The sequence below is a fragment of the Canis lupus genome, chromosome 1, assembly GCF_048164855.1.
Source record: "Canis lupus baileyi chromosome 1, mCanLup2.hap1, whole genome shotgun sequence".
NCBI lineage: Eukaryota > Metazoa > Chordata > Mammalia > Carnivora > Canidae > Canis > Canis lupus.
The window spans coordinates 57,530,499-57,558,273 of NC_132838.1; the positions used below are offsets into that span (position 1 = coordinate 57,530,499).

At 44.2% G+C, this 27,775-nt stretch overlaps 1 protein-coding gene and 1 pseudogene across 30 annotated transcripts in view; one reads left to right on the top strand and one right to left on the bottom strand.

Annotated features, from left to right (window-relative positions):
* Positions 1-27,775, bottom strand: part of WDR27 (WD repeat domain 27) — a 216,087-nt gene that overhangs the window by 67,793 nt on the left and 120,519 nt on the right. For 22 of the 30 annotated variants that reach the window (XR_012033290.1, XR_012033285.1, XR_012033283.1 and 19 more), the window contains 3 exons: positions 25,140-25,237; positions 24,568-24,670; positions 12,425-12,523 (listed from right to left, as the gene is read on the bottom strand). Coding sequence is in view for 23 of the 30 variants with exons in the window: in XM_072831310.1 (XP_072687411.1) it covers positions 12,425-12,523; positions 24,568-24,670; positions 25,140-25,237 (300 nt within the window). In the remaining 7 variants the exon portion in view is untranslated. The other 8 variants (XR_012033376.1, XR_012033377.1, XM_072831327.1 and 5 more) reach the window with 5 other exon arrangements.
* LOC140608595 (polyglutamylase complex subunit TTLL1 pseudogene) lies at positions 22,657-24,111 on the top strand (annotated as a pseudogene).

The window sequence follows — 27,775 nt, forward strand, 5'->3', positions numbered from 1 at the left end:
GCATCCCTGCGCTGGCACTTCTTTCACCACCATAGGGGCCCTAAGGTCTGTGAGACCCTTCCAGCTCCAAGGTACTCTTCTGATCTGTAAAAGTAAGAGTGCAGCGAGGAGATCATGTCATCTTACCCCCTCTTGGTCTGAGATGTCCTGGGTTCACACAAGCATGTGCAACCTGCATTTCATCAGAAGGCTCTGAATACATTCTTCCTCTTGACTTCCCATCTCTGACACATGAGGGATGGTATCTGGACAAGATCCACTTTCCTCACTAAAGTATTCCTGGGTGTAAGACATGTTAATTATGATGTTTGAGCATATCTGAATCAGGAACGGGTGCTGTCTGTCCCTGGCCTGGACAAGGACAGCCAGGTGCAATGCCACACACAGGGACAGCCTGGGCTCAGTCCTGGTGGAGGCCTTGTTGCTGAATGACAGACATGGGTCTTCTGGGAGATAATGGGTGGGCATCAGTGGTTGCAACCTGAGATACGAACACCTGCGAGACTAGCGGTCTCAATCAGGAGGGGAGCTCCGCTGCATACGGCCAGGACCCCAGCTCCCAGGTAACCTAGCGCAGCATCTCTTCAAGTGTGACCTGAGCCCAACAGCACCATAATGATCTTGTGAAAGTTCACATGTCCAGTCTCTTCCATGCATCTATGGAGCAGAACATCTCAGGTAGGGGCCAAAATATCTTGGTATTTCCAGAAGCACTCTACTAGCCTCTATGCAAGCACACTTTGCCCACCAGTGTTCCCCAACACAAGTAGAAGTAGATGCGATATTTGTCCAGAGCATGTGAGCCATGTATCTACAGCAAAACAGGTAGTTCATCCTGACCACTGTTGGCCAGAGGGAAGCATGCATCCCTGAGTCCTGGAGTAAGTGCCACCACTGACCATGCATGCTGGCCATCTCCTATTTGGTGCACAGGACACAAGGCGCGCTCCACAGAACTGGATGCTCAGCCTCCTTCCCCTTCTGCCCAACAAATTCCATCAGCAGCCCGAACTTGAAACCAATGCCTTATTTGATGCTTCATCTTCTTAACTTATCACCTGGACAGGTTATGTCTGCATTACAGTGGAAGATCGAGTTCTGGTACAATATTCTGACTTTTATAGAAAATTACTTGAATGTTAAAATAAGTAATGTGACAAAAGCAGACTCCCTATTCCTCTAGGTCTGTATTACACTTAAATTTATGGCTTCACTCTTGACCTTGCCAGGATCTGCAGAACATTTTCCAAAAGGAAGGTACTTAGATTCTTAGGGGCTTAAGAATGAAATTAGCTTCCATGAGGTGGCCTGATGAAGTGGGCTGGAAAGATCTGGGAGTGACATGAGCCTCAGAACTAGAGCATCATATAAAAAACTAATTAGAAAACACTTGATGGTTTAAAAAAAATGTTACTGTCACCTCAATAAAAACAAAAAACATATGCCTCCCATGGAATAGAAAAAAGCAACTGTCTTGAAATCTTGACATAGGATTCAGTTCTGGTGCATACATCCCTGCGGCCTCTAGAAGGAGTAGAACGTGGCCTCCGCTCCCAATACTACCATCTCACGCCTCTTCTGGGCCCCTCCCCGGGCCTCCCCTGGGGCACCCCAACCACTGTCTGCACTCACACAGAGCCCTGGGTGTGCAGTGCCAAGCTGGCCATGCAGCTGACATCAGCTCCACGGGGTGCAACTGTACTGCACCCCCTGGAACCTCTTCCTGCCTCAGTTCCTCTATCCGCCCTATGAAGATAATTCAGTCCCCACTTCCTAAGGATGTGATTAAAGCATAAGGAAATGTTTACATTGAACTCAAATCTTTTTTTTTTTTTTTGGCTCCAGATAAAAAATTAGGTATGGGTGTGTTAGCCAAGACAGGAAATTCTAAATGAAATCGTCTGCAATCCACGTGCACAGAGGCTGGCACGTCACTCGGCAATGGAGCCTGTGTAGCATCACAGGCAAAATGAAAACTGGTGTTGGTGCCTTGTGGGTTTGAATCCAGAAAGAGGGTCCTGATGTGGGCAGTCACCACGGCCCTGGCCAGGTCACCCCTGCAGCCCTCAGCCGCCCGGCCAAGCATGCACAGGCACACTGAGGCGGCATCAAATCTGCACATGTGTCATGTATGCACATTTTGTGTGACACAGAATGGAGACTATGTACACACAGATATAGAAACCATCACACACACTTGGGGCCCTGCACCCTCTCAATCCTCTCTATAGACAAGAAAGTGCCTGGAAAACCACTGAGGTCATAAAGTTCAACAACCTAATTTTAGAGATAAGAATATCAAGGCTACAAAGTGTAATGCGGATGACACGGCAAATACATAAGATCCGTCGTTGTGAAGTCTCTGCAGGAGGTAACTACCTGCCGCCACGGATGAACCCAGTAGCCTGCGGGGAAGTTCCCCGCGTGACAAGGAGGTAAGTGTGAGGCTGCTACTGGAGGCCCCAGCCACAGACAGGCGGCGACAGTGCTCCAGGCCCCCATGCACCCCACACACCCTGAGGCTCCCTCAAGTTAAGAGAATAAGGAATTGCACAGGAAAAAGACGTAGAAGAACAAAACGTATGTACTTGAGCTGAAAGGAGGCAAGAAAAGGAAGCAAGGATCACATGGGCAAATACAAACAGAACAGCAGGATGAGCGGTTTAAACATGGTCATAGTCATCTCATCAAACAGAACCGGTCCGTACTGACTAAAAGGCGGAGACAGTGAAACTGGTTAAAAGAGCAAAACAAAACTAAATACTTATGAGAAATGCACTTCAAATCAAAGACCCAGGCAGGTTAAAAAGAAAAGAACAGAAAATATTATTGTGACACTAATGCAAAGAGAGCTGATTGGCTCTTTCCATCAAAGGGCCCACTGGCCCAGAGAACAGGCCGATCCTGACCTCACAAGCAAGCTTCTAACACCTAATGCAAAACCTCTTGGCATTAAGGGAGAAAGGAAACCCCAGTTCTGGATGGAGACAAGACCACACCTACCGGCTGATAAAGACACGATTGGCAAGGCCACAGAGGGCGTGACTCTTGGCAGGCCCACCAGGCCACACAGACGAACCTGGCCCATCCGCCCCCAGCAGATACAGCTGTGAAGCCCAGTGCAGTGGCTTCAGGCCCCACCACACAAGGTCTCCAACCACATGCCGTTAAAGGAGAAACAGATAAGGAAAGATGTCAGCAAATTCCCTGCATATTTGCAGACAAAACAACACACATTCAGATGACCCATGGACAGGTCGGGGAATCAAAGGGCAGACCAGAAAGTGTCTTGAACTGAATGAGCAACTAAAACAGGGTGGCGTGGGGGCGGGGGGTGTAAACAGCAGGATCTGGAGGGAGTGCACAGCACACCCCCCGCCCCTGTGCTAGGACGGCCAGTGGCCTGCCCTCCAGGTGGCCTGCCCTCCGGGGTAGTGGCAGGATGCCAGCCGGGGCACAGGCTTGGGCAGGCCTGGAGATGAGGATGCCAGCAAGGAGGTGTCTGCGCCACCCGCCAGGGCAAAGGAGGGCAGGGAGGACACAGAGGCGGCTTGGGATGGACTGGACCATAGTGGTGGCAGCAAACACGGTACGGGTGGAGGTCAGCCCTGGGGAGGGGTGGGGAGGCTCCTGTGCCTGGACTGGGGAAGTGCTTGCTGCAGGACTGTGTGTGGAAGCACAGTTAAGGGGAGGGAAGGCTCCTGGGGGAAACCTGCCCTCCCATTGGGACCCACCGCGGCCACCACCGAGGCCACAACTCTGACTCGGTCCATCTGACTCATCACCGACTCGGAGCCAGAGGAAACCAGACACAGAGGCCAGGAAGTGGCAGGTGCACACGGGCACCTGGGGCGGCCCCTGCTGATGCCCACACGTCTCCAGCTGACCAAAGGAGATTTCCACTGAAAACAGCAAGCACAATTTTTGTTTTGTTTTTTTTAATTTTTTTTAATTTTTTATTAGAGTTCAATTTGCCAACATATGGCATAACACCCAGTGCTCATCCCGCCAAGTGCCCCCCTCAGTGCCCATCACCCAGTCACCCCAACCCCCCACCCACCTCCCCTTCCACTACCCTTTGTTCATTTCTCAGAATTAGGAGTCTCTCATGGTTTGTCACCCTCACTGATATTTTCACTAAGTTTTTCTCATTTCCCTTTATTCCCTTTTACTAATTTTTATATTCCCCAAACGAATGAGACCATATAATGTTTGTCCTTTTCTGATTGACGTATTTCACTCAGCATATTACCTTCCAGTTCCATCCACATCGAAGCAAATGGTGGTTACTCATGGTTTCTAATGGCTGAGTAATATCCCATTTTATTTATTTATTTATTTATTTTTTATTTTATGTATGACAGTCACAGAGAGAGAGAGAGAGAGGCAGAGACACAGGCAGAGGGAAAAGCAGGCTCCATGCACCGGGAGCCCGATGTGGGATTCAATCCTGGGTCTCCAGGATCACACCCTGGGCCAAAGGCAGGTGCCAAACCGCTGCGCCACCCAGGGATCCCAATATCCCATTTTATATATGGACCACCACTTCTTTATCCATTCATCTTTCGGTGGACACCGAGGTTCCTTCCACAGTTTGACTATTGTGGACATTGCTGCTAGAAACATCGGGGTGCAGGTGTCCCAGCGTTTCACTGCATCTGTATCTTTGGGGCAAGCACGATTTTTGAAGAAACCTCATATTAAAGAGTAAAAGGAGTGAACACAGATCTGTTTCTTCAGACCAGAGCAAAGGGACAGAGAAAGTGTTCGGACAGGCAGGGAAACAAAAATCTTTTTCCCTTCAAAGTGATTTTTAAGGACTGAGTAAAATCAAAATACATTACTTTCTTATTTTAAAATGTAAAGTTCAGGTAAGCCTGGGTGGCTCAGTGGTTGAGCATCTGCCTTTGGCTCAGGGTGTGATCCCAGGATCCTGGGATCGAGTCCTGCGTCAGGCTCCCTGCATGGAGCCTGCTTCTCCCTCTGCCTGTGTCTCTGCCTCTCTCTGTGTGTCTCTCATGAATAAATAAATAAAATCTTTAAAAAAAATCAGACATATGACTCCATGGGTGGTCTGACTTCCATATTTAAAAAATAAGAGTAAAAGCCATTGTCTGAGATGCATTTACTAAGCAACCATCCCAGAGAGGTGCTCGACGTAGAGAACATAAAGCCAAATTCATGTGCCCCCCTCCCCGAGCTGATGGCCCATAGGATGTTCCACGCAGACACACTCTGCCCTTCGGCAGGCAGCCCCGCGCCAGCAGGCGCAGGTGCTCCCCTCCCCATGAGTACAGCGCTCACACTGCTGTGTGTGTTTCCACCTGGACTTTAAGGCCAGTTCTGAAGGGCAAAGTCTATTCTTTTTTTTCTTTTTTTTTTTTTTTTGGTAAAATTTTATACCAAGATGAAACTTCCATCTCAATCAGTCATCAGGAAACTGAATTTTAATATTAAGTCCTACATGATATCCTAAATTAGAAACACCGAAGCAAATCGATACACTATCCTAAATAAGACAGAACCCTGAGGACCCTGGTCTGTTATCTGTTATTTTAAGGGGATTAGTCATTTAACTTCCATCTACTAAAAACACCTCACAGACGTTAAAAATCTAGAATATTTATGTGTCGATTTATTTCCTTCCTGACTTTGAACAGTGATGAAAATGATTTCCCTTCACAGTGTGTGTTTGTGAATCAGATGGATGCTAGAACATTCTGGGGACTCACGTGGAGAAGCAGCCCCACCTCCTGCAACAGCTATCCCTAAAGAGTTGAGTGGTAAGAAATGAATTTTGCAAACCAAGTACCATTTTCTCGTTTGCTGATATGATGAGTTCAATTTTTACTTTTATTATCAATCTTTCCTTGATAGCGGTTTTGCCTGTGACTGCGTGTACCCTGAGAGGGACTCTTCGATCAGTGATTTAACACATGAAAGAAGCATTTTGTGATGTAAATAATAACACCACTTATTGAAGCTCTGCTTTTTATTTCTAAAACTCTCGGGGTCAGGCAGCCCAGGTGGCTTAGCGGTTTAGCGTCTGCCTTTGGCCCAGGGCGTGATCCTAAAGTCCCGGGATGGAGTCCCACATTGGGCTCCTTGCATGGAGCCTGCTTCTCCCTCTCCCTCTGTCTCTGCTTCTCTCCCTCTCTGTGTCTCTCATGAATAAATAAATAAAATCTTTAAAAAAAATAAAACTCTCGGGGTCATTCTGAGAGAATGGCAGGGAAGGGCTTTGTGGCTGGAAAGCACCAGCTCTGGGCAGAACAAACTGCCCTGGAGTGCAGAAGCCTCTCCTCTGGCTTGGGGGCCCCTGTGGGTACCAGCACTCAGTGGTGAGCTCCCACCTTCCTGGAGGAGGTGTCCAGAGACGCGACACCTGCAAAGTTGGTCCTCGTGGACCCTCAGCAAGATCCTCCTTGCATTCCTGGCCTTCAAAACATGCTACGTGACAAGAAAAATATTTTGATGATGACCACTCCTGACCTGCCACTCAGAGAGGAGAGAGTGTCCCACGCTGTCACTTACTCAGTATGTTTACGTCGAACAGCAGAGGAACCTGGGCTTGGGGTCAGGATTTTACTATGAATCAGAGCAGTGTCAGACCGCACACACCTCCCCTCCCGAGGACAAGCAGCTCTGCCGGATGGCTGTGCTTCTCCAGGCATAGCGGAGAGAGGAAGTAGTCCCCCACGTTGATGGTGGTCATGACCTCAAACCCATACCCTTCAACCCTTAAACCCAACCCTTCATGACCTTCAAACTAACCCTTCTGCCTCACTGGATAAGCAAGTTTATTCATAAAAAGCAAAGATGTCTATAATTTTGTAGACTACATTTAAGAGTCCCAAACACAGAATAACGTCACCACAGAAGTTGGGAAGATGCGTCCTATCTAATGAACGGTCTCCATCTCCACTGACCCATCCAACGACATTCGCATCCTGAGCCGCGTGGGGGTAACCTGCCCCCAGAAGCTAACCCGCCCACTGCTGTATGTGCCAGGTATGACTGTTTTCGATCTTTGCTAACAGCTGTGGTGGGAGAAGAGTCGACTCCCTTCTCTCAGCTCCTCCTGCAACCTCCCCATTGGTGGCCGCGCACAGGCAGCCTGTCTTGGCAGCAGGCAGATGGTGATTTATCAGGAACGTGTCCTCCCCAGCCTCCTGCAACAGCAGAGTCCCCTGAAGGGTCCTGGGGGGGAGAACTGAGCATCATGGCTTCTCATCTCCATGGCAAAACTGACAGGAAAAAATGAGCATTTCTAAACTGTTCCAAAGACACAGGCCTTCTGTTTACTGAGCTCACCTAAAATTCAAATTTCTCTCAAGTGAACTCAAAAACAGAGCTCTTTCAGTCAACTCACAAAAGCAAATGTACCTTGAAAGTAAATTGGAAAAGATTATCCTTTGCGCAGTCAGGTGATGATGCTGGGGCCAGGTCTGAGCAAGAAGTGAGGTTTATGATCAGCAGGGGTGGGCCAGGCTCACCGATAGCCGGCCACATTCACATGCACCTCCCTCAGCTCCAACCCCAATTGCATGTCTGAGAGGAACCTGCACATCTCTGCCTCGAGCCTCTTCCAGACAAAGGCGGGGGAGAGCGGGGTCAGGAAAGCAGTCCAGACTCTGGGCGATGTTCACTACATGCCTCCTGTAAGGTAGCCTACTGTGATGCAGTGCACACACCGGGTGATGTCTCCGGGCCGGACCTTCCCACACAGGGAACAGAGCCCCCAGTAGCACCGGCCGGCCACTCATCCTCACTGCAACTATTAGATCAACCACCACTAAGCAAGTTCCTCACACATAAGCAAGTTGATAAACATCACCGTTTGAGGTGGACCATCTGGCCCTCACCCTAACACGTTGCTCATTTATCTTTCCTCTTTGTAAAGTCTTATCCAAGAAGCAAAATTAATTTGGAGAAATACTTTCTAAAAAGAGATCATCGGGCTTGCAGTCTGGAGAATTCAGAAGGCATGGGAACTGAACATGGTACTACCACCACCCGTGTCTGCGCTTGCGGGAACACCTGCACAGATATGCATCTGACACAACGTGCACATTCCAGGAACCACACAGGGGATGTCCTCATGCTCTCTCTAAATATGTTAACTTCTGATGGAGCTCCCCAACGTGCAATGGAACCATGTAAGGGACGGGGCCTAACACTCCCTTCCCCCAGCCATAAAAGATGAGCAGGATAGGCCAATGATGTTAGACTTAGAAACGAGTCTGGGTCCACACGAGCCATCCTCTGAACCCCACCAGCAAGCTGGGGGGAGGGGGGAGGCTTCCCACCCGCTCAGTCACAAGGCTTAGAAGTGGGACCACACCACGCAGCTTTTAGCGTGCTCCAAGGACAATCCCTGACCAACTCTGGCTCCAAGGATAAAGCAGCTAGCTTGAAAAAGAGCGGTCAAAGCAGTGGATCTCTTTGTTCCAAGAGATATCAACACCCAAGTCATGAGGGACCGTGACGAAAGAAGGCAACATCTAAAATCCATGAAATCAACTGGCATTTGGCCATGGGAAGGCAAATGCATGTCAGAAGCCGCTGCGATTCCTCATAACACATTCCCGTAACGTGAAAAGGTGAACACAGACCTTAAATAAGGTCAGGATGGTTAACAACGGAGACCCAAGTGCTTACTACCGCATAGTGCAGAAGGGGAGAGACAAGTGGAATTATGATCTTACATGTCCTTATGAATGAATGCATCTGTGCAATAATTGAGAGTGGCTGGATTGTGTTTTCAGTATCTACACTTAGTTGTTTTATTTAGAGGTTAAAGCTTACAAAAAGCTGAACTGAGAGAAAATACACTGTTCCTTCATTTCATGACCAATGTATGTAACACTTCTCTATGTGGAACACGGTACCCTAACACGCACATACCAGGGGGTAGTGGCATGATGTCACCATCAAATGGGGCAAAGAGCCCATGGGGCCACGCTTCCCACATGACGGGGGCTCCTGCTGCATGCTCAGCACCCACCTCGTTGGTTGGCACACAGTGAGCAGCAGCTCCATGCAGTGTGGGCCGGGCACCCTGCAGGGAGCACAAGGCATTGCAGTGCTCTGGCATCAGGCATGACACACACAATAGTTTCTTGCTGGAGAAAGTGCTGGAGATTTGTGGTTCATTTTGACGTTTTTAAATTATAATTCAATTTATTAAAGATTCAAATTTTAAAATCTAGTTTCCTTAAGTTTCTCATCCAATTTAATATCTTATTTACTATGTTTAGAAATCTAGTAAATTTTAAGGGCACCTGGGTGGCTCAGTCGGTTAAGTGTTTGCCTTCAGCTCAGGGGTCCTGGGGTCAAGCCCCATGTCAGGCTCCCTGCTCAGTGGGGAGTCTGCTTTTCCCTCTCCCTCTGTCCATCCCCCTGCCTGTGTGCTTTCTCAGATAAATAAACAAAATCTTTTTTTAAAAATCTAGTAAATTTTAACAATAACATGCAAAGTGGCTTTGATTTATGTTAAATCTACTCATGATGAACAGATTAAAAACGTTTAGGAAATGAATTGTTTACAATTTAAGTTATTCTAAAACTGTCAATATTCGTTTCAAATGTTATATTTTCATGAATACTTTAGATGAAAAGAAAGTTAAAAAGCAAAATGCTCCCAATTCTCAAAAATCTAATAAAGTAAACACAAATATGTTGAATCTCAAGTTCTTTTAAAAATTTAAATGCTGTTCACAAACAGGAACATTGTCTCATTTTTCTCAACTAAAAAGTCACAAACCTAAGTCAATTCAGATTTCAAGTTGGAATCAGATATTTTAATATATCAAAATCCTTAAAATATTACAAACACCTAAAATATTAATTATTCTCAGATTATTCCTAAATTCATAGAAAACCAATAATACAGTGGGCTTGATACACTTCATCTGTATATTAATTCCAACCACTGGAGAAGCCAGTGGGGTTACCATTCTAGGGGAACCAGCAAACTTGTATTCAATTTTATAACCAAGAAAAATAACTGTTTCTCAGATATAGACTTAGGTTATTTTTCCTTGGAAGAGCTAAACACAATTCTCAAAGGAAGGTGGCCTATTTAAAACATGTAGATTTAAATTTCATCCTCGTATGCTTTAGTAAATAAAATTTTCTAAAAGGTTTGACAGACGATGACTTGGGAAGAATACTGAATATTCTAAAGCTTCTAGAAAGTAACAATATTGTCTGTGTACTTCTATTTATATAATGACATGTACCAATTAATTCTAATACCAATTGATTATGACCTTACTATAATCAAAGTTTTAATAAATAAAGTGTATGGTACCTGGCTCAATTCCTAACACTACCAAACTAACAGCCTAGCAGAAAAAGAGATATATTTGTCCAAGTATCCTCTATGTCCTTCCACAGTCAAGATCTGGCATTCATTGAAAAATAAAACACATCAGAAAGAAAGATAGGTTAGCCAGCTGTCAAGAGACACAGCAATCAATAGAATGAGACGCAGGTATGACCCAGATATTGGAACTGTCAGCCAGGGAACTTAAAAATTACAATACTATTTTAAAGATTCTACTGTAATTTCATTAGAGAGATAAATTTTTGAAAAGAAAAAACTTACTAGGCCTAGAATAGTTAGAAGAAATACAAGTTCTATACTTGAAAGAGAAAACAAGAAAATAAAAAAGCAAAACTGAATCTATAAAAAAAACTGTAACTACAAAGGACAAAATGTCAATTTTATATTAAAAGCTAGATTGGTCAGTAAGCAAAATATTTGATCCAAAAGATAAAGATAAAAAAAAAAGATAAAGATATGAAGAATATAAAATAAGCATTTTTAAAATGAAAAACTCAAATAATTAATAGCACATAAAACTACACACAATCTTTACAATATCCAAAGAAAGGCAAATTAAAATAATGAGGTACTATTTCTTGATAATGAACTTAACAAAGATAATGAAAGCATTAATAATGTAAGGAAATACAAAACAGGGAACATTTTGAAAAATATTTCTCTGTGCATATCAGAGCCCCTGCAAAGGTTTTGCTCTTTTACTCAGTAGCAGTATTTTAATGATTTATCTTGAGAAAATAAATCCAGAAACAGAAAAACACTGGATATACATCTGATTATACATCTGATTATTACTTATAATACCAAGATACTAAAAACAGCCTAGATGTCCACTGTAACGTATCACAATCTTAAAGGAAAATAAGAAGTTTTCAGATGTCCATTTCTTAACTTTTTCCTTCTCTTTTTCCACGCCAGGGGCTCTGCACCTCAGGAGGAGAACAGTCACTGCACCATCCTGCACATTTTCATGTTTGGTCTTCCTTTATACCCTTGCTGAGTTATTTTGAGTGATAGCCTGAACTCCTCAGAGTAGCTTCTCATTCTATTCTGCTAAAAGGCATTTTTACACCAATACTGAATCTTCAGAACCACTGGCACCAACCTCTACCTGCAGGTCACTGTACCCTGCAGCCTGCTGCCCACCTTGCTGACCACTCTCCTTGTTGCATCATCAGCTCTCCTGCCCTCCCAGCTTCGCCTCCACCTCATCAGTGCTGGTCTGTCAAGAGGATTCACACAGGAATCCAACAGTTCCAGAAAGGACACCAGAGATGCAGAATAGGTAATGATAACACGTATTATCAATCAGAAAAGTGGGCACCTGCGGTCCTCGCAGCATGGTCTTGCATTTTGGTAAGTGATCATAATCACACATGCAGAGAACATGTGAACCTGAACGCCCGCTGGCAGTGGACTGCAGGGCCACAGCAGAGTTGATGTGCGTGAGGACCTCCGTGGCACAGACGGGGGTCTGAGAGTCTGAGGTCCCCCTGACTGCAGCAGTGCACTGCAGGGAACAGGTGTGGTCCCACTTTGTGCAGGCAGGCACACGTGCCAGGCTGACCCACACAACCACGCGGTAATACTGTTCTCTGAATCCACATGCCCAAGATATTCACATTGCCACGTTTGAACAGCTGGTATTTTACTGCAAGACAGTGCACTCCCCCGTATGAGAGATTGTAGCTGGTGGTTTTCTCCCAATTACGCAAATGCCTCTAAATTGTGTGGTCTTCCTCCTCCACCCAAAACGTTGGTGAGGATTTTCTATACCCTTTTCACCCCTGCTTTGGGACTCCCCCGATGACAGTGTTTGTGCTAGTGCTCATGTGCCACATGCCCATGCATTTCTGTAGTTGAGAGCAAGCGCCCGAATGACAAACACTGGCTGCACAAGAGAACACACCGAAGTCCTCCTCTCCCAAGCCTGCCTTCCTGCACGCGATGAAAATGGGTGCATCACCTCAAATGTGACAGGATTTCACCCAAAGGCCAACAGATATGGGAAATGCGAGGAAAGCCTCATAGGGAGTGGAGCCGCCCCCCCTCCCCGCCCCGAGGAGACTGTACCTGGGGGGCTGCCGGGCTGAAGGCCACACTGGTGACGGTGTCCTTGTGTCCAGCCAGTCTGTGAGAAAACGTGCTGGAGCCCAGGTCATACATGTAGGCCTGTAAGACAAGCACATGGGCTCCATGCTCACAGGGCCAGCGGTGAGCGGGAGTCGCACACAGCCAAAGCACACAGCCTGCATCTGGGAGGCAGCAGGTGACCTGACACCATCAGGGAACCCACTCAAGGACACATGCATTTCTCCTCCTCGCCTTTTCAGGTCTTTATCGTCTTCATGTCCACAGCCCCTCGTGCCTCCACAGTCCAATCTTACCTGCAAGCCCCAAACAGTGAAAAAGTGCTGTTTTATGGTCCTTTCCCATAAACTTGAGGCAAAACCTTGTACTCTGCTTCCTACTAATCAGTCTGGAATTTGAGCAATTCAAACATTTTTAATTTTTTCTATAGCTGTCAATAAAATTAAAAGTAAGAACTTACATTCCTCACTAATGGCATTACTATCTAAAAGGATACGTATGTGTGTATATATACACATAGATGTCACCAGAAACTTTATTTTGGGGACAGAAATCCGGTATCGGAGACCATCTTGATGTGATAGAAGAGGTGAGAAATTCATTCTAGTTTTTAAGTAACAAATGTGCAGACAAGAATTTTGTGGACTCTACTAGTAATAAAGAGAAATGGCACATCACAGCAGAGGCAGGACACCTAGGCAATTCCTTTTTCCACACACACACACACACACACACACAAAAGCCTTTTGGCTGGAATCACCATCTTTCAGTAATTCACCAAAATGACCAACACAAAGGGAAAGAGGAGAGGTACCCACTATATGTTCTCTAGGCCTCTTAGAAAACATGGAGTTGTTCCTTTGGCCACATACATGTGAATCCATAAGAAAGGTGATATTGGGGACATCAAGGGAATGGGCACTGTTCAAAAAGGAATGCCCCAAAAACGTTACCATGGCAAAACCGGAAGAGTCTACAATGTTATTCAGCATGCTGTTGGCATTGTTGTAAACAAACAAGTCAAGGGCAAGATTCTTGCCAAGAGAATTAATGTCTGCATTGAGCATATTAAACACTAAAAGAGCCGAGATAGCTTCCTGAGGCGTGTGAAGGAAAATGATCAGAAATAGAAGGAAGCCAAAGAGAAAGGTACTTGGGTCCAACTGAAGCACCAGCCTGCCCCACCCAGAGAAGCACACTTTGTGAGAAACACTGGAAAGGAGCCTGAACTGCTGGAACCCATTCCTTATGAATTCATGGCATGATAAATGTAAAGAAAATAAAAGACCTCAGGATTGTATAAAAAAGAAAAAAAGAAAAAAAAACCTATTTTAATGCACAAATGAGCCCTTCAAATTTAGAACTTCCAGATGATCCTGTCATTGGCTATACAGGGGTTTCTGAAACAAAGTCTATTTGTTTCAGAAAGACACACAGAGATATTCTATGTGTCTTGGAGTGGAAAAATCCAAAGTGTGGATGTTTTCCTGCTGGCCCAGGAGCAGCTCCTGGCCTGTGCACTCCTAGCAGCTCCGAAGCGGCCACTATGCTCGCCCAGGGACGGTCGCGCTGTGTGGTTCACAGGCCCCAAAGGGACATTTCACAGCTGCCACATACATCAGGTGGTCCCCTCGTATTCGCTGGGGAAAGCAGGTCATGCAGGGACTAGGTGACCGGTACTGACGCGGAGTGTCAACACTCATGTTCTAACTGAGTTTTTCGGACTCTGAACTCGTGGGTTGTCCATGAGGCCGCCTCTGAGCTTGCCTGTCCACAATGGACTCAGGGCCTCTTCACACTCACTCCCGGCCTGCAGGTGCCTCAACGCTAGCCTCGCCACCCCACGGTCTCCCTGCAGACACACTCAGGTGGAGAACCCTCCTGAACAGCACTGGAGGGCTCCTGGGGACGCAGGCCTCTCCTCACGTCTGCCGCTGAGGTTAGTGGCTGAGGGGACCCACCTGGGCCACAGCTCATCTGCGCCTGTCATGTCTCATCATCAAACAGGAAGGTCAATAACAGCACACACTCACCGCACACTGACACGTGCAGCAACCCCCTCCTGTCATCCTGTCCACCTCCCCAGAACTGCCACCGTCCCCATTCCACGGATGAGGACTCCGGGGGCCACACAGCTGCTCATGTCACAGTATGAGCTCCGGGCCAGTGCCTCCTGGCTGCCTCCCTGGAGCTTTGCCCACTCGGCACGTTTCCATCACTGATCAGCTTTGCACAACCATCTGTGCATACATGTGGGTGCAGAAGAGTTGATGCCACACTGGTCAATGGTCCAGCCGCACAGAAGCCTGCTTGGCAGTTTCCAGGGGGGTTAAACCTCCACCAGCCCTCAGGCTCCATGGCCTCACTCCTCCACGTTAGCCCAAGAGAAATGCAAGTTCTACGCAAAGACCTGCACAAAACTTTTCACAGCCAGCTATTCAAAAAAGTTAAGCTGACAGCTACTTTATGCCCAAATATAAACTGTGTGCCAATAAAAGATGTAATTCTCAGAGGCGTACATTGATCTCACACACCCTGAATCTCTCTAGATCCCAAACCACAGAGAGAAACAAGGAGCAAACATCTCACCACTGGGGCATCTCCCCAGGGAAGCCACCAGAACCCCCTGAGAATGGCTGCATGGAGAAATGACACACAGGTCTGCACACTCCCGGTGAAGTGACCACCAGTGCATGACGAGAGCCAGCAGCTGCGCCGTACTGGGGATGCAGGAAACGGGCCAGCATTCACGGTGACAGGTGACAAGGGCCGTGAGCTACCACAGAAGATGAGGGACGAGTGGGAAGCGTGAGGGAAGAAGCAAACGTGGAGAGAAGCACGAGAGCAAAGGATTTCAAGAAATAAGAAATAGCACGAAAGAGGCCGGGAGGTGAGGAAATCAGGCCAACAGTGCTAATGTTTCAGGAACCAGCTTCAGTACAATGTGGGACATAAACCCAATTACTGAAGAGTCAAGTACAAGCTGATGGCTCTGGTCAACGTGGTGAGACTCCAGGGAATGTGCCCACAGAGCTGGAGGGACGGCCACCGGGCTCGGCAGAGACGGAGCGCCCCCCCACCCCGTCCTCCCCAGGGAGGCCAGAGGAGCACCAAGCTGACAAGTACAGGCTCTGAAATTAGAGCACAGGGAAGGTCAACGTGCCTTTCTTTTCAGACCAGTATCTGGAAAAGTCCTTCCTGAGACTCGTGTTTTTGCTGGATTTCGAGTGGGAATCAACAGCTGCCTTGCATCTGCACAGATCTCACAACCCACACAAAATGATGCCATGATTTTGCGAAGGAAGTCTAGACAAGGGTCATTGAAGAAATAGCCTTTCATGTTCTCTAATGAAAGTGCTTTTAAATGACACATCTCTTTTCTCCAGGGAGGTTCCTGAATTCCAGTGAATCTTTCTGGTCACGGCAAAGATTAAACGTGAAAACAGCAGTCTTGCAGGTGCAAATAACAGAAGTCTCTTATTAGATACGCACTTGCCACAAGCTGCACTTGCAAACAGCGGCAACAATTCCACCACAACGGACAAGACGCACCTTGTTTGATGCTGAAAACTCAGGAATCAACCTGCAAACGATTCGATCTGTTACCATCTGTGTGCAGAACACTGTGTTTACTAGCAGAGCCAATAGTAGTAATTTGAAGCCGCTCCTCCCCATCAAAGGGAAATAAACCGGAGCTAAAATGTGCTAAGAAACAAATGACACTTGAAATAAATCCTAAGGAAGTAAGGCTCACCCGGAAGCTAAGGTAATAAGCACAAAGGGGCCGTGCTGTGCAGGCCCAAGATGAGGATGCGGCAAACCAGGAGGGCACTGGGAAAGCGCTTCACCATTGAAAACGTTTCTGACGCCGTCAGGGACCAAAGGTACTGCTGCCAACAGGACTAGACAGCTTCATTCTGAGTATTTTGTGATTCTGTTGAATCGTATCCTCGAAGATGAAGCTCCTTCCATTTTTCCATCTTACATTACTCTTGAAACATGTCCTTCATTTCCCTCTGCCTGGATTTTCTCCACAGAAGAAATGGGAAAAGGAATTGCAAACAGAAGTTCACACCGTAGTCCTGAAGCTTCCTAACAGCGGTGATACTGTCCACGGGGTGGTCAACGGTCACACTATGGTCACTCACTTACTTTTTAAAATGTTTCCAGAAAAGATGTTTCCCAGAACTGTGCATGTTGCTGCAGACCACTGCATTTTTAGCTCGCATGCATTAAAAAAAGTAAAGTTTTCTCAGGAGACCCAAATGTTCACTATTTAACACAGGCATTATTAAGAAGTCACATTAGGGCAGAAACGTTGCCTACTTTCAGCAGAAGCCAGGATTCAGTCAGGAAGCTGCTGGTTTTGGCCCAGAAGCTACTTGACCTCCACCAAGTGAACAAGGGATGTTCATGACGGGGCTCTGGGTTCTCACTCACACACGACCGCCTTCTCTCGGCGACCTCCACCCTGGTCTGGCAGACACAGGGATGCCCTCTGCCCTGCTCCCTGCCACTTCCTCTTGCAGGGCCGTGCGAGGGGTCACTGGCACGGCACGGGCCGCTGGTCACCCACTGGGCAGTCACACGCCTGGGCTGGCAGCAGCTCTAACAGTCCTGCATGGACCTTCATCAGCTCCATTTCTAATAACAGCCTGGTCTCCTTCAGCAACCCTGGACCTATGACCAGTTACATAACCAGTCATCTCTAAGGATCCATTACTTCATTCTTTGAAAATGTGATCACGTAGTGAAACGTCGGGGCAGAGGGATCTGGCAAAAATGCTGCTTCTATCAACCTGTATGTTGGAGATACCCCGATGGAGTACCCCAGTCCCACTAAAGGTCTCTATACCGTGAGATTCTAGCAAGCATCACTGAATGCAGCTACAGAGTCCACTTTATCCACAGGGCAGACATCAGGGCGCACTGCTGAGGAGTCTGAGGCTGGGACACAGAGCCAGCCTCTCCTGAACCTGAGGGCCCTCCTTCCTGCACAGGGGTCTCACACGATGGAAAAACCTAGGTCCTCTATGTCTGCTTCTATTCCCAAAGTCAGTGCTTGGCTTTATTATGAAGACTTTCAAATATACACAAAATACGGAGAATTGTATAACCAGCCCATGTGTGCATAACCCAAACACAACACTGTTGAGATTTTGTTATACTTGCTTCAACTATCATATCTTTGTTCTTTACCTTTTTCTTCTCAGTTTTTGTGATTAAAGAAATGTGAAGTATTTTTAGTAAATTGCTTTAAGATGATGTCCTGCGTACTTTGCAAGAATCTCTAAAAATGCAGACATTGAACACATTTTACAGCTAGCTAGAATAAAATAAGCCCTGGAGAGGTCCCACCATGCACAACACACTCCCAGTGTCCTCAAGTGTCCTTGCACAAGGAACCAAACAAGATCTGTGCGCTGCTGGTACGTCTCTCCAGCACTGCTGCTTGGAGAAATCCCTTCTTCCACTTAGGACTTGTCTGTTCATCTCTGTGTGACATCTTGCATCTGGCTCCGTCATCCTGTGTAGGTGCCATAAGCCAGAAATGATCTATAAAGACTCGATTCAGTTCAGACTCTAGTGGTTTTTAGCAAGAATACTTTATGGTGAATACTAACGTGGTGTGCTTCTCAAAATGGCGTTAGTAATGTCCATAATGTTTAAACTGTTGTGCGCTCAATGACACTATGTTGGTCAGGAGGTTTGGGTTGTGACAGCATGACATCCCTTGGAGAGCTCCATCAATATTTTCTCTAACTCTAGTGAGAACATTTAACATGATGTCTATCTGTTAACAAATGTGTAAGTGCACAATATGGTACTGTTGGCTACGGGCACAGTGTTCTACAGCAGAGCTCTAGACCAATTTGTCCTGCACAACTGAAATTCTGTGCCTTTGACCAACGTCTCTCTCCCCACTGCCCATCCCCACTGGCAGCTTCCATTCCACTTCTCTGCATCTATGAGTGCAACTGTTTCGGAATCTTCACGTAAGTGGAATTACGCAGTATTTGACCTTCTGTGATTGGCTTATTTCACTCAGTATATCCTCCGGGTTCATCTAGGTCATTGCAAAGGCAGGATTTCCTTCTTTTTTAAGGCTGAATAACACTCCATTGTATGCATACACCACATTTTTTCTTTATTCATCCATCAATAAACATTTGGATTGTTTACACATCTTAGCTATTATGAATAATGTTATAGCAACATAGGAGGCTCGCAAATCTCTCTTCAAAATATTGATTTCAACTCTTTTGAATAAATGCCCAGGAGTGGAATTACTGGATGCTATGGTAGTTCTACTTTTAATTTTGTAAGGAACCTCCACATGATTTTCCATGGTGGCTGCACCAATTTGCATTCTCACCAACAGTGCAAAAGTGTTCCAATTTTTCCACATGCTCACTGCTGACATTTATCTCCTGGTTTTTGGATTATGGCCATCCTAGCAGGTGTGAGGTGATATCTCACTGGTTTTGCACTTCCCTGATGATGAGTGATGTACCTGTTGGCCACTACTATGTCTTCTTTGGAGAAACATCTATTCAAGCTGCCTTGGGGCCATCAATCTTTATCTGATAGTTTCATCTACTGATGACATTTGCCAAAGTCAATTACTTTTAAGATTGCAAGAGGGTAATTTTCTAATTCTGCCATTCATCTCACTTGTCTAGAATTATTTCCTAAAAAATAACTTTTCTTCTTCAAAGAGGGTATCAGGCTAACTTGAAGCACAGTCCAAACAGGAAAAGCAAGACAAATGCTGGGTTATTTTCCTTAGAGAGACATGGTTCTGAGTAAGAACCATCAAATGGGGATGAATAAGGCTTCGTTTAGGTTTGGTCTCTTTATTGGAGTGTTATTTTAAAACTGTGAGATTTTAGATACATAATGTTTTAAAACTAATTGCAGTCATTAATCTCTCAAAGCTCAACTACACCTTCTCTGGCCAATAGCCTTTAATGTTGCTTCCTGCAGCCGTATTATATGACTGATCACTCCTCAATTTCTTCATCTTTCGCATGAGATGCCCCTGGCTCATCCTTAAACTTTTGCTACAGACCTGAAAGCAGCTATTCATCCAGAGAACTCTGGTTTTCCATCAGTGGGCTAGGTAGAGGCTCCCACAAGGTCATGAAGGGCAATGGCTGGAATGTCGATGCTTCTGAACATTTTCACTGGCTGATGCTAGGAAATACCTGTTTTCATAAGTGTACATCAATTCTACACTGTTTTTTTTTTAAGATTTATTTTTAGAGAGAGAGAGAAAGCACAAGCAGGAGGAGGGGCAAAGGGAGAGGGAGAAGCGGACTCCCCGCTGAGCACAGATCCTGGCACCTGCACGGGGCTGGATCCCAGGATCCGGAGACCGTGACCTGAGCCAAAAACCAAGAGTCAGCCACTTAATGGACCGAGTCACCCAGGTGCACCCCACACTTTTTTAAATAGATGCTTTCTAAGAGTGTTTCAATAACTGGTAAAGCAAGATCTCCCCAACATAATTGTTTTTTCTAGGGTGTCTTAACAATTATTATTTGTTTTTTCTTGAAATAATTTTATAATATGATTGTCTACGTACAGGAAAACCTTTGAAGTTTTAGTTGCAGAAGCGTTAAGGTTTCAAATTACCTATAGAGAATGGAAGTATTTAATTATTTTTCTCCTTTGTATCTTCTTTTACCCTTATTGTGCTCTCTGGAGTATCTACTTTCTACTCTATTCATTCAAGTGTGGTCTTTATCTCTGAAATTTTTTTTTCTAATGCTTTCCTAATGTTTATCAGTTTTCATTTCACATAGTCCTGTGTCTAGTAGTATTATTTCTGAACTTTTCTGTTTCTGCTGTTCTGTTAAAGATTATGTGTTTTCTTAATTTCCTTCCCTTATTTTCAAATACATGGTCAGTTTCATCTGCATAGTATACATATTTTTCTGTGTGGTCTCTTGTCTCTGAGAATTTTTTTTGCTTCACTCTCATTTTGTTGTATTATAAAAGAACTGTCATATCCGGACTTTATATGACACCACGGAATAGAAAATAGGACATATAGGAGAAACCCGTGTGCCCTACCGCCGCTTCCAAAATGCCCCTCGGGAGACACTGGCACAGACTGTGCTTGCAGAAGTACCCACACAGCTGGTCTCCTACTTCAAGGCCCAAGGTTGGGCCCCATTCAAACCACTTCCACCCCCAGCAAAGAGCCCTGCACAGGCCCCTCAGGTCTAGGTTCCGTTAGAGGATAGGCTATGGCTAGTCCTCAGCCTTGTGTCCCCAAGGTTCCCGTAAGCATGAGCCCCATAAGCACACATTCCCCAGTGCTGCACTTTACGTTTTATACTTTTATATTTGCTCCTGCTGCTGTTGCTCTTGATTCCCTCCTGCTTGCCCTGGAGTCCTTCATTTAATAAAGATCAATGAAGACAAAAAAAAAAAAAAAAAAAAAAAAACAGACAAAGCTCAATAGGCAAGCTGGAGCACATCATGGAGATTCTTGTTTACCACATACAGATAACTGATCAGTATCCTACATAATATTGGAGAACCAGCAGAATATTTTAAGCAGAAAAGCATTATAATCAGCAATAATTTGTTTTCTAACCATTACAATAAGCTTGTTGAAGTTTTACATTATAATTGAGGATGTTTCTTTTTCTTCTTAGGGTTATATCACTTTTGCTTTTTATATTTTGAGACTACGTTACCAGGTAAATATAGATTTAGAATTATGATATTTTCTATATAGATTGGCATTGTTATCATTATTAAATGCCCCTTATTACCTCTAGTAATGGTTTAAGCCTTAATGTCTACCTTAGACTTAAGTGTTCTCACATCAGCTTGCTTTCTCATCTTTCTACTTCCAATGTCTCTGTGACTTTATACTCTTAATTTCAAATTTCATATTTTCAGCTGAATTCACAAATACATTGAATAAAAGAAGAAGGGATCAAAAATTTCAAGAAAATTCAATCTACACAGTTGACTTGCATTTGGCTCCTTAAAAATAGGTCCATACTTAAGTTATCTCATGGATTTCTTAGGTAACATCCAAGTAATGCTCAAGCCTTTGAAGCAAATATGAATTTGATATCCTACCTGAAAGCCACTAAGCCATGATACATAATGAGATGTTTCAAAAGAGAATTTAACTTAATGGGTGGATCTGAATTAGTAAGACATTTTAGGGTGCATGACAGGATAGAGAAACTATCCATTCATTCATTTAGAGAGCGCACACATGATGGGGGAAAGGGCAGTGGGACGGGGAGAAAGAATCTTAAGTAGGCTCCATGCTGGGCCTATCTAAATGGGGTATTTGGATTATGTGAAAATGGGTAGAAATAGATAGTTTAGGTTTTTTTCAAAAAATACAATGTATTCTGAAATATACTATGCAGCTAAGTGCTCATAAGCAACTTAAATAATTAAAATAAGTAAAATTTATTTGACCATATGACATATTTGCCACCATTTTAGATTTTTTTTTCTGCAATATTGAACAAAAACCTTGCTGGCACTACCACCAACAAGAAAATAATGTGATTTTTGGTTTTCCCTCTAAATTGTTTTTCTGTATGGGGTACCTGGTTGGTTCAGTCAGTTAAGCATCTGACTCTTGATTTTGTTTTTGGTTTTTTTAGATTTTATTTATTTATTCATGAGAGACACAGAGAGAGTCAGAGACAGAGGCAGAGGGAGAAGCAGGCTCCATGCAGGGAGCCCAATGCAGGACTCAATCCTGGGACTCTGGGATCATGCCCTGGGCTGAAGGCAGACGCTCAACCGCTGAACCACCCAGGCATCCTGACTCTTGATTTTGGTTCAGGTCGTGATCTCAGGGTCGTGGGATGGAGCTCCAAGTCAGGCTGCACCACTAGGTGTGGGATCTGCTTGGGAGTCTCTCTCTGCCTCTCTCCCTGCTCTTCCCCCAGTGCTCACACACACTCTCTCTCTCTATATATATATATATATTTAAAAAGAAAAGAAAAGAAAGAAAGAAAAATTAAAATTAAAAAAATCAATTTTTTAATTTAAATTCAATTTATGCAACTGATGGATTATTGAACTCTACATCTGAAATTGATGATGTCCTATATGTTGGCTAATTAAATTTAAGACAATCAATTTAAAAAATTAAAATAAAATAAGTACATTGGCAAGACCCATGGGACTGGAGGCCAGCTGGGGCGCAGCCCACAGCCACCATGCTCTGCACTCCTCTGTACTGTGCCTGCCCACAGGAGGAAGTGACAGGAAAACAGTATGACATCAGGTAAGGATGTGATGCAGGATTCACTGAAGCTGAAGAGAAAGTGGTCATTCCTGTTGGCACCATAAATACCTATGAATTGTGGCAGGAAAAGTGAAATGGGTCACTGACATTGAGAATTCAGTGCTCATAAATAACTTTGAAAAAAAGTGGATGGATGCAAGTGACAGAAAATTAGTGTTGGAATTTTTACCAGATGAGTGTGCAAACCAACGAAAAATGTTTTTAGCATTGAAACTGGCTGTTGGCTCTCAGATAATCACATAACATTTTCTGAACCACTAGGATCTGACCCAGAAGGTTCTGATGGTGAAGAATATTAAAAGCTATAGGAAGGAGCTGGAGAAAGAAGGGGGTCCTCTAGCAGAAAAAGATGAAAATGGAAAATACCTCCATTTGGACTTTGTTCTGGTCACCTTCATGCTGCCTGCTGACCACAGCCGGCTTGTGGAGTTATGGAAAAGTCCCTCTAGAATCATGAAACCTTGCAGCAAAGCCCAGGGGACAGACATCTTCTGATGGACAAGTTCTCACAGATCAAAAAGTGATCTCAGGACAGCAAAACAGCCCCGTTTGTGACACAGTCCACTAAAAAAGCCCATGTGATCTCTCTGTACATTAACAACCCATTACCAACTGGCAGGAGGAAGTTCCATCTGCGCTTGTATGTTCTGGTGTCTCCACACCACCACATGTGAACTTGGATTTCGACATTTTTGCTCTGTGAAACACACTTCCTGTGAGTTGGACACCATATCTGTCCATTCCTCTCACCAAGGTTGCCCTTCAGAAGCACAGGAAGGACCACCCAACCACATCCACGGGGCCAGGGGACTCCACCTGGAGAGCACTGGCGGCCAGCTGCTGGAAGGCCCACTGGGCCATGGTGTGGTCGCTGAAGGCCATGGTGTGATGATGAGCAATGACCAACAGTGCTTCCAGGGTTATGGCTCCGACTGTCTCCGATGACAAGCGGAAGCCCTGGCCCACTGAGGCGAGTTTCCATCTCTCACCTCCAGCACCGCCAACGACCAGAACCTCAAGTATAACCTGATCAGTGACACCCTCAATACTGTGGTTCCCAATGAGAGACTCTAGGCCACAAAAGGCACCAGTTGCCCCCAGAGCAAGTCCTTGGCCATTACAAAATCCTGTAAGATGAAGAGCTGATGGGGCTGACTGGGGGCTGAGAGGTCGCCAGGGTCAGGTGCTGTGGCCCAAAGGGAGCCAACCAAGTCGTGGGACGTCATCACTACCTGGCAGTGACCACCAGGAAGCATGGAGGATTGCAGCCTGGACCTGCCAAGTACTCCTTGCACCAGGGCTGACTCTGAAATTCCCTTTTTCTAGAGTTTTGTTTTTCTTTTCCATTCCTAAGTCCTGTGAATAAAGGCATTTCTTTGGAAGGTTAGAAAAAATAATAATCAAATAAGTACATTGTTCCCTAAGACATCAGAAAGGAATACTCCCAGTTAAATACTTTGATCTGGTATTTTATTTATTAGTGTTTTATCTGGTGATTCACAGAACATGCAGCATGTAGCAATGCCTTTCACATGAAGGCAATTTGTGCAATGATTGATAAATGAATAAATAAATAAATTAATGTGTGAATGGGGTTTAAAATAATCATGATTCATCAAAATTAATGCATGAGGGCCTTTCATAGCTCACACATTATTCTTATCAAAATACTATTACTTGCAGGTTTTAAACCCTGGCCAGTAGCCAAGGTTTTTTAAAATAGATTTGTATCCTCATGTGCGATAATACTAAGCAGTTTCCACAAGAACAAGTCTAGGGTCTCATGACTGAAGACCAACAAACACACCACGGCAGCACTTACATGTCTGTCCTCAGCACCAGAAGCCACGTAGCGTCCACAAGGGCTAAAAGCAATTCCACATGGGTACCCGTGGTTTGGATGCCCTTCAAAACGGCGCTCACATCTATAAGGAGAAAAAGAGACACCAGGAGAAAAAGATGATTTTTTTAATTTTCATGCAAATTAGGGAAAAGGTCACTGACTGGTAGCCTGTCTTTACAACAATGACCAAATCAGCAGTGGGAGAGAGCACTCACATGAGTTATTAAAGGCAAGAAGGTTATTCTGGAGATCTTTAAAAATATAAAACAAACATTTTTAAATCATAAATCATTTGGATCAGTGATTCAAAGACTTTTGGGAGGAGCAACACTCTATAAGGCTGGTCAAGTGCCACAACCAAGTACTTATAAAGTATTATATACAACCTGTCATTGTAACATATGTCAGGGAACTGAAAACAGTCGTGCAGAGAAAATCTCCACCACCTTTTGGGACAGCCAGAGCCACCCCAAGAAAGCCTTCACAAGCATTTTCCAGCATGAAGCTGGGCTCCGGGGAGCTCTACGATATCAGGTAGAGGCGGACCTTACCTTAGGGTCCTCAAGTCCCACAGCTTTATGCCATCCCCACTGGCGGTGGTGGCGAAAAGGTTATAAGCCTCGTGCTGCTGGGTCGTAAATGATGATCCCTGTGATCATAAGGGGAGGAAACAAGATGTGTTCTTTAAAGGCTGAATTAATAAACATTATACCATGGCATGTAAGGACAGTGAATCTAAAGTAAGAAACTGACACAAGGTTTTTTTCTTTTCCTATTTATAACAATTTCAGAATTGGATTCCAAAAACTGTCTTATGAATAATTACTAATGGTACATTTGACCTTACAAATTGTTGGTGTATGTTTCCTAGATATGAAATGCCACCAAAAGTTATAAACATAAAATAAAAGACCAAAAGACTACCATATTAACACACCAGATTTTTTAAGTATAGATCATAATCCATCTTCAATAAATTATCTGAAAGATGCCCATAATGAGGCATTTGAAACCAGAGGTTAGTTATTGATCCCATCCTAAGGCCCTGTACAGAAGTCTGAGCACTGGCTTATTTGAGGCCATGCATGTGTCACGGCCTGGGGTCCGTTTGAGGACCTGCCTCTGATCTGATCATCACCTCCCCTCAAGCTGCTGTCAGAAGTCGCAGTGACTTAAAATATCTCTGGCCCCAAACATTAAACAATTATGGTTAATAACAAAGTCCATCTTCCTTTCAAGCCAAGAATATCCAAATTATTAAGAAATATTTAGTAAAATATATCTGAGAGCGTTTATCCTTACAGTGTACACATACCTTGAGGTTCCTTTTAAGTTACAAATAGGAAATGAAGGTTTACGTAAATTCAGTAACAAGCTACCAGAATATTAACTCTGAGCCAACAGCATTCTAAACACTGAATATTTCATCCTCTTAACAAACTTAGGAGATGTGAACTATTTTATATCCATTTCAGGTGAGGAATCCACTGGAGGCCACCCAGCCAGTACTCCCAAAATAGCTTATCAGTCTACAAACCAGCACAAGGCCAGGACAGCTTGGTCACTCTCAACATCCAAACAATCCAACAGGTACCCAGCAAACATAAGAGATCACCTACAACATTGGGCACTTTGCAAGGCATGGAGCATAAGGACACAGACCTAGTTTAATAGGAAGGCAGATACAGATGCAATAAAACGCCGGGACACCTGCACCCCAATGTTTATAGCAGCAATGTCCACAATAGCCAAACTGTAGAAGGAGCCTCGGTGTCCATCGAAAGATGAATGGATACAGAAGATGTGGTTTATGTATACAATGGAATATTACTCAGCCATTAGAAATGACAAATACCCACCATTTGCTTCAACGTGGATGGAACTGGAGGGTATTATGCTGAGTGAAGTAAGTCAATCGGAGAAGGACAAACATTATATGGTCTCATTCATTTGGGGAATAGAAATAATAGTGAAAGGGAATATAAGGGAAGGGAGAAGAAATGTGTGGGAAATATCAGAAAGGGATACAGAACATAAAGACTCCTAACTCTGGGAAACGAACTAGGGGTGGTGGAAGGGGAGGAGGGCAGGGGGTGGGGGTGACTGGGTGACGGGCACTGAGGGGGGCACTTGACGGGATGAGCACTGGGTGTTATTCTGTATGTTGGCAAATTGAACACCAATAAAAAATAAATTTATTATTAAAAAAATAATAAATAAAAAATTTTAAAAAGGAAGGCAGACACATGATGCATGGTTACAACACTTCACAGCAGTGCTTGTTTCTTAAAGCTAACCAGTAAAAACCAAAAGCGTTTACAGAGATAACAGGAGAATTAAATTTATTTTCAATCAATCCAATTGAGGCTAAGGAAGAAGGAATGAAGAAGCAAAGAAAATTCATGATAAATAGAAAGTACAGAAGTTTTTTTTCTTTAATGTTGAAGAGAAAGCACAAAATAAGATCAAATGTATGAGTAATCATACTGATTGCAAACAGACTAAACTCAAGTAAAGAAAAAGAAGAGATTCTTAGTTGAATTTCAAGAAAAACACTTAGAGCATTATTTTTAAAGGCTGAATGTGAAAGGTGGAGAAAAATAGCATATACTAAATAAAAGAAGGCAAGACTATATAAGTACTAGAAAAATATAGAACACCTCATTAAAGAGTTTGTAACTATTATAAAAGGAATGCTACATATAAAAATATAAGAAGTGTAACTTAAACACACACAAAAAACAGCCTGTAAATATATAGAGCAAAAATCAAAAGAATTATAAGAAGTTGACAAGATTATAATCATAGAAATGTTAATACAGTTCTCTAATTAAAAAAAAAAAAAACAGGGATGCAGATGCAATAAAACGCCAGGACACCTGCACCCCAATGTTTATAGCAGCAATGTCCACAATAGCCAAACTGTGGACGGAGCCTCGGTGTCCATTGAAAGATGAATGGATAAAGAAGATGTGGTTTATGTATACAATGGAATATTCCTCAGCCATTAGAAATGACAAATACCCACCATTTGCTTCAACGTGGATGGAACTGGAGGATATTATGCTGAGTGAAGTAAGTCAATCGGAGAAGGACAAACATTATATGGTCTCATTCATTTGGGGAATATAAATAATAGTGAAAGGGAATATAAGGGAAGGGAGAAGAAATGTGTGGGAAATATCAG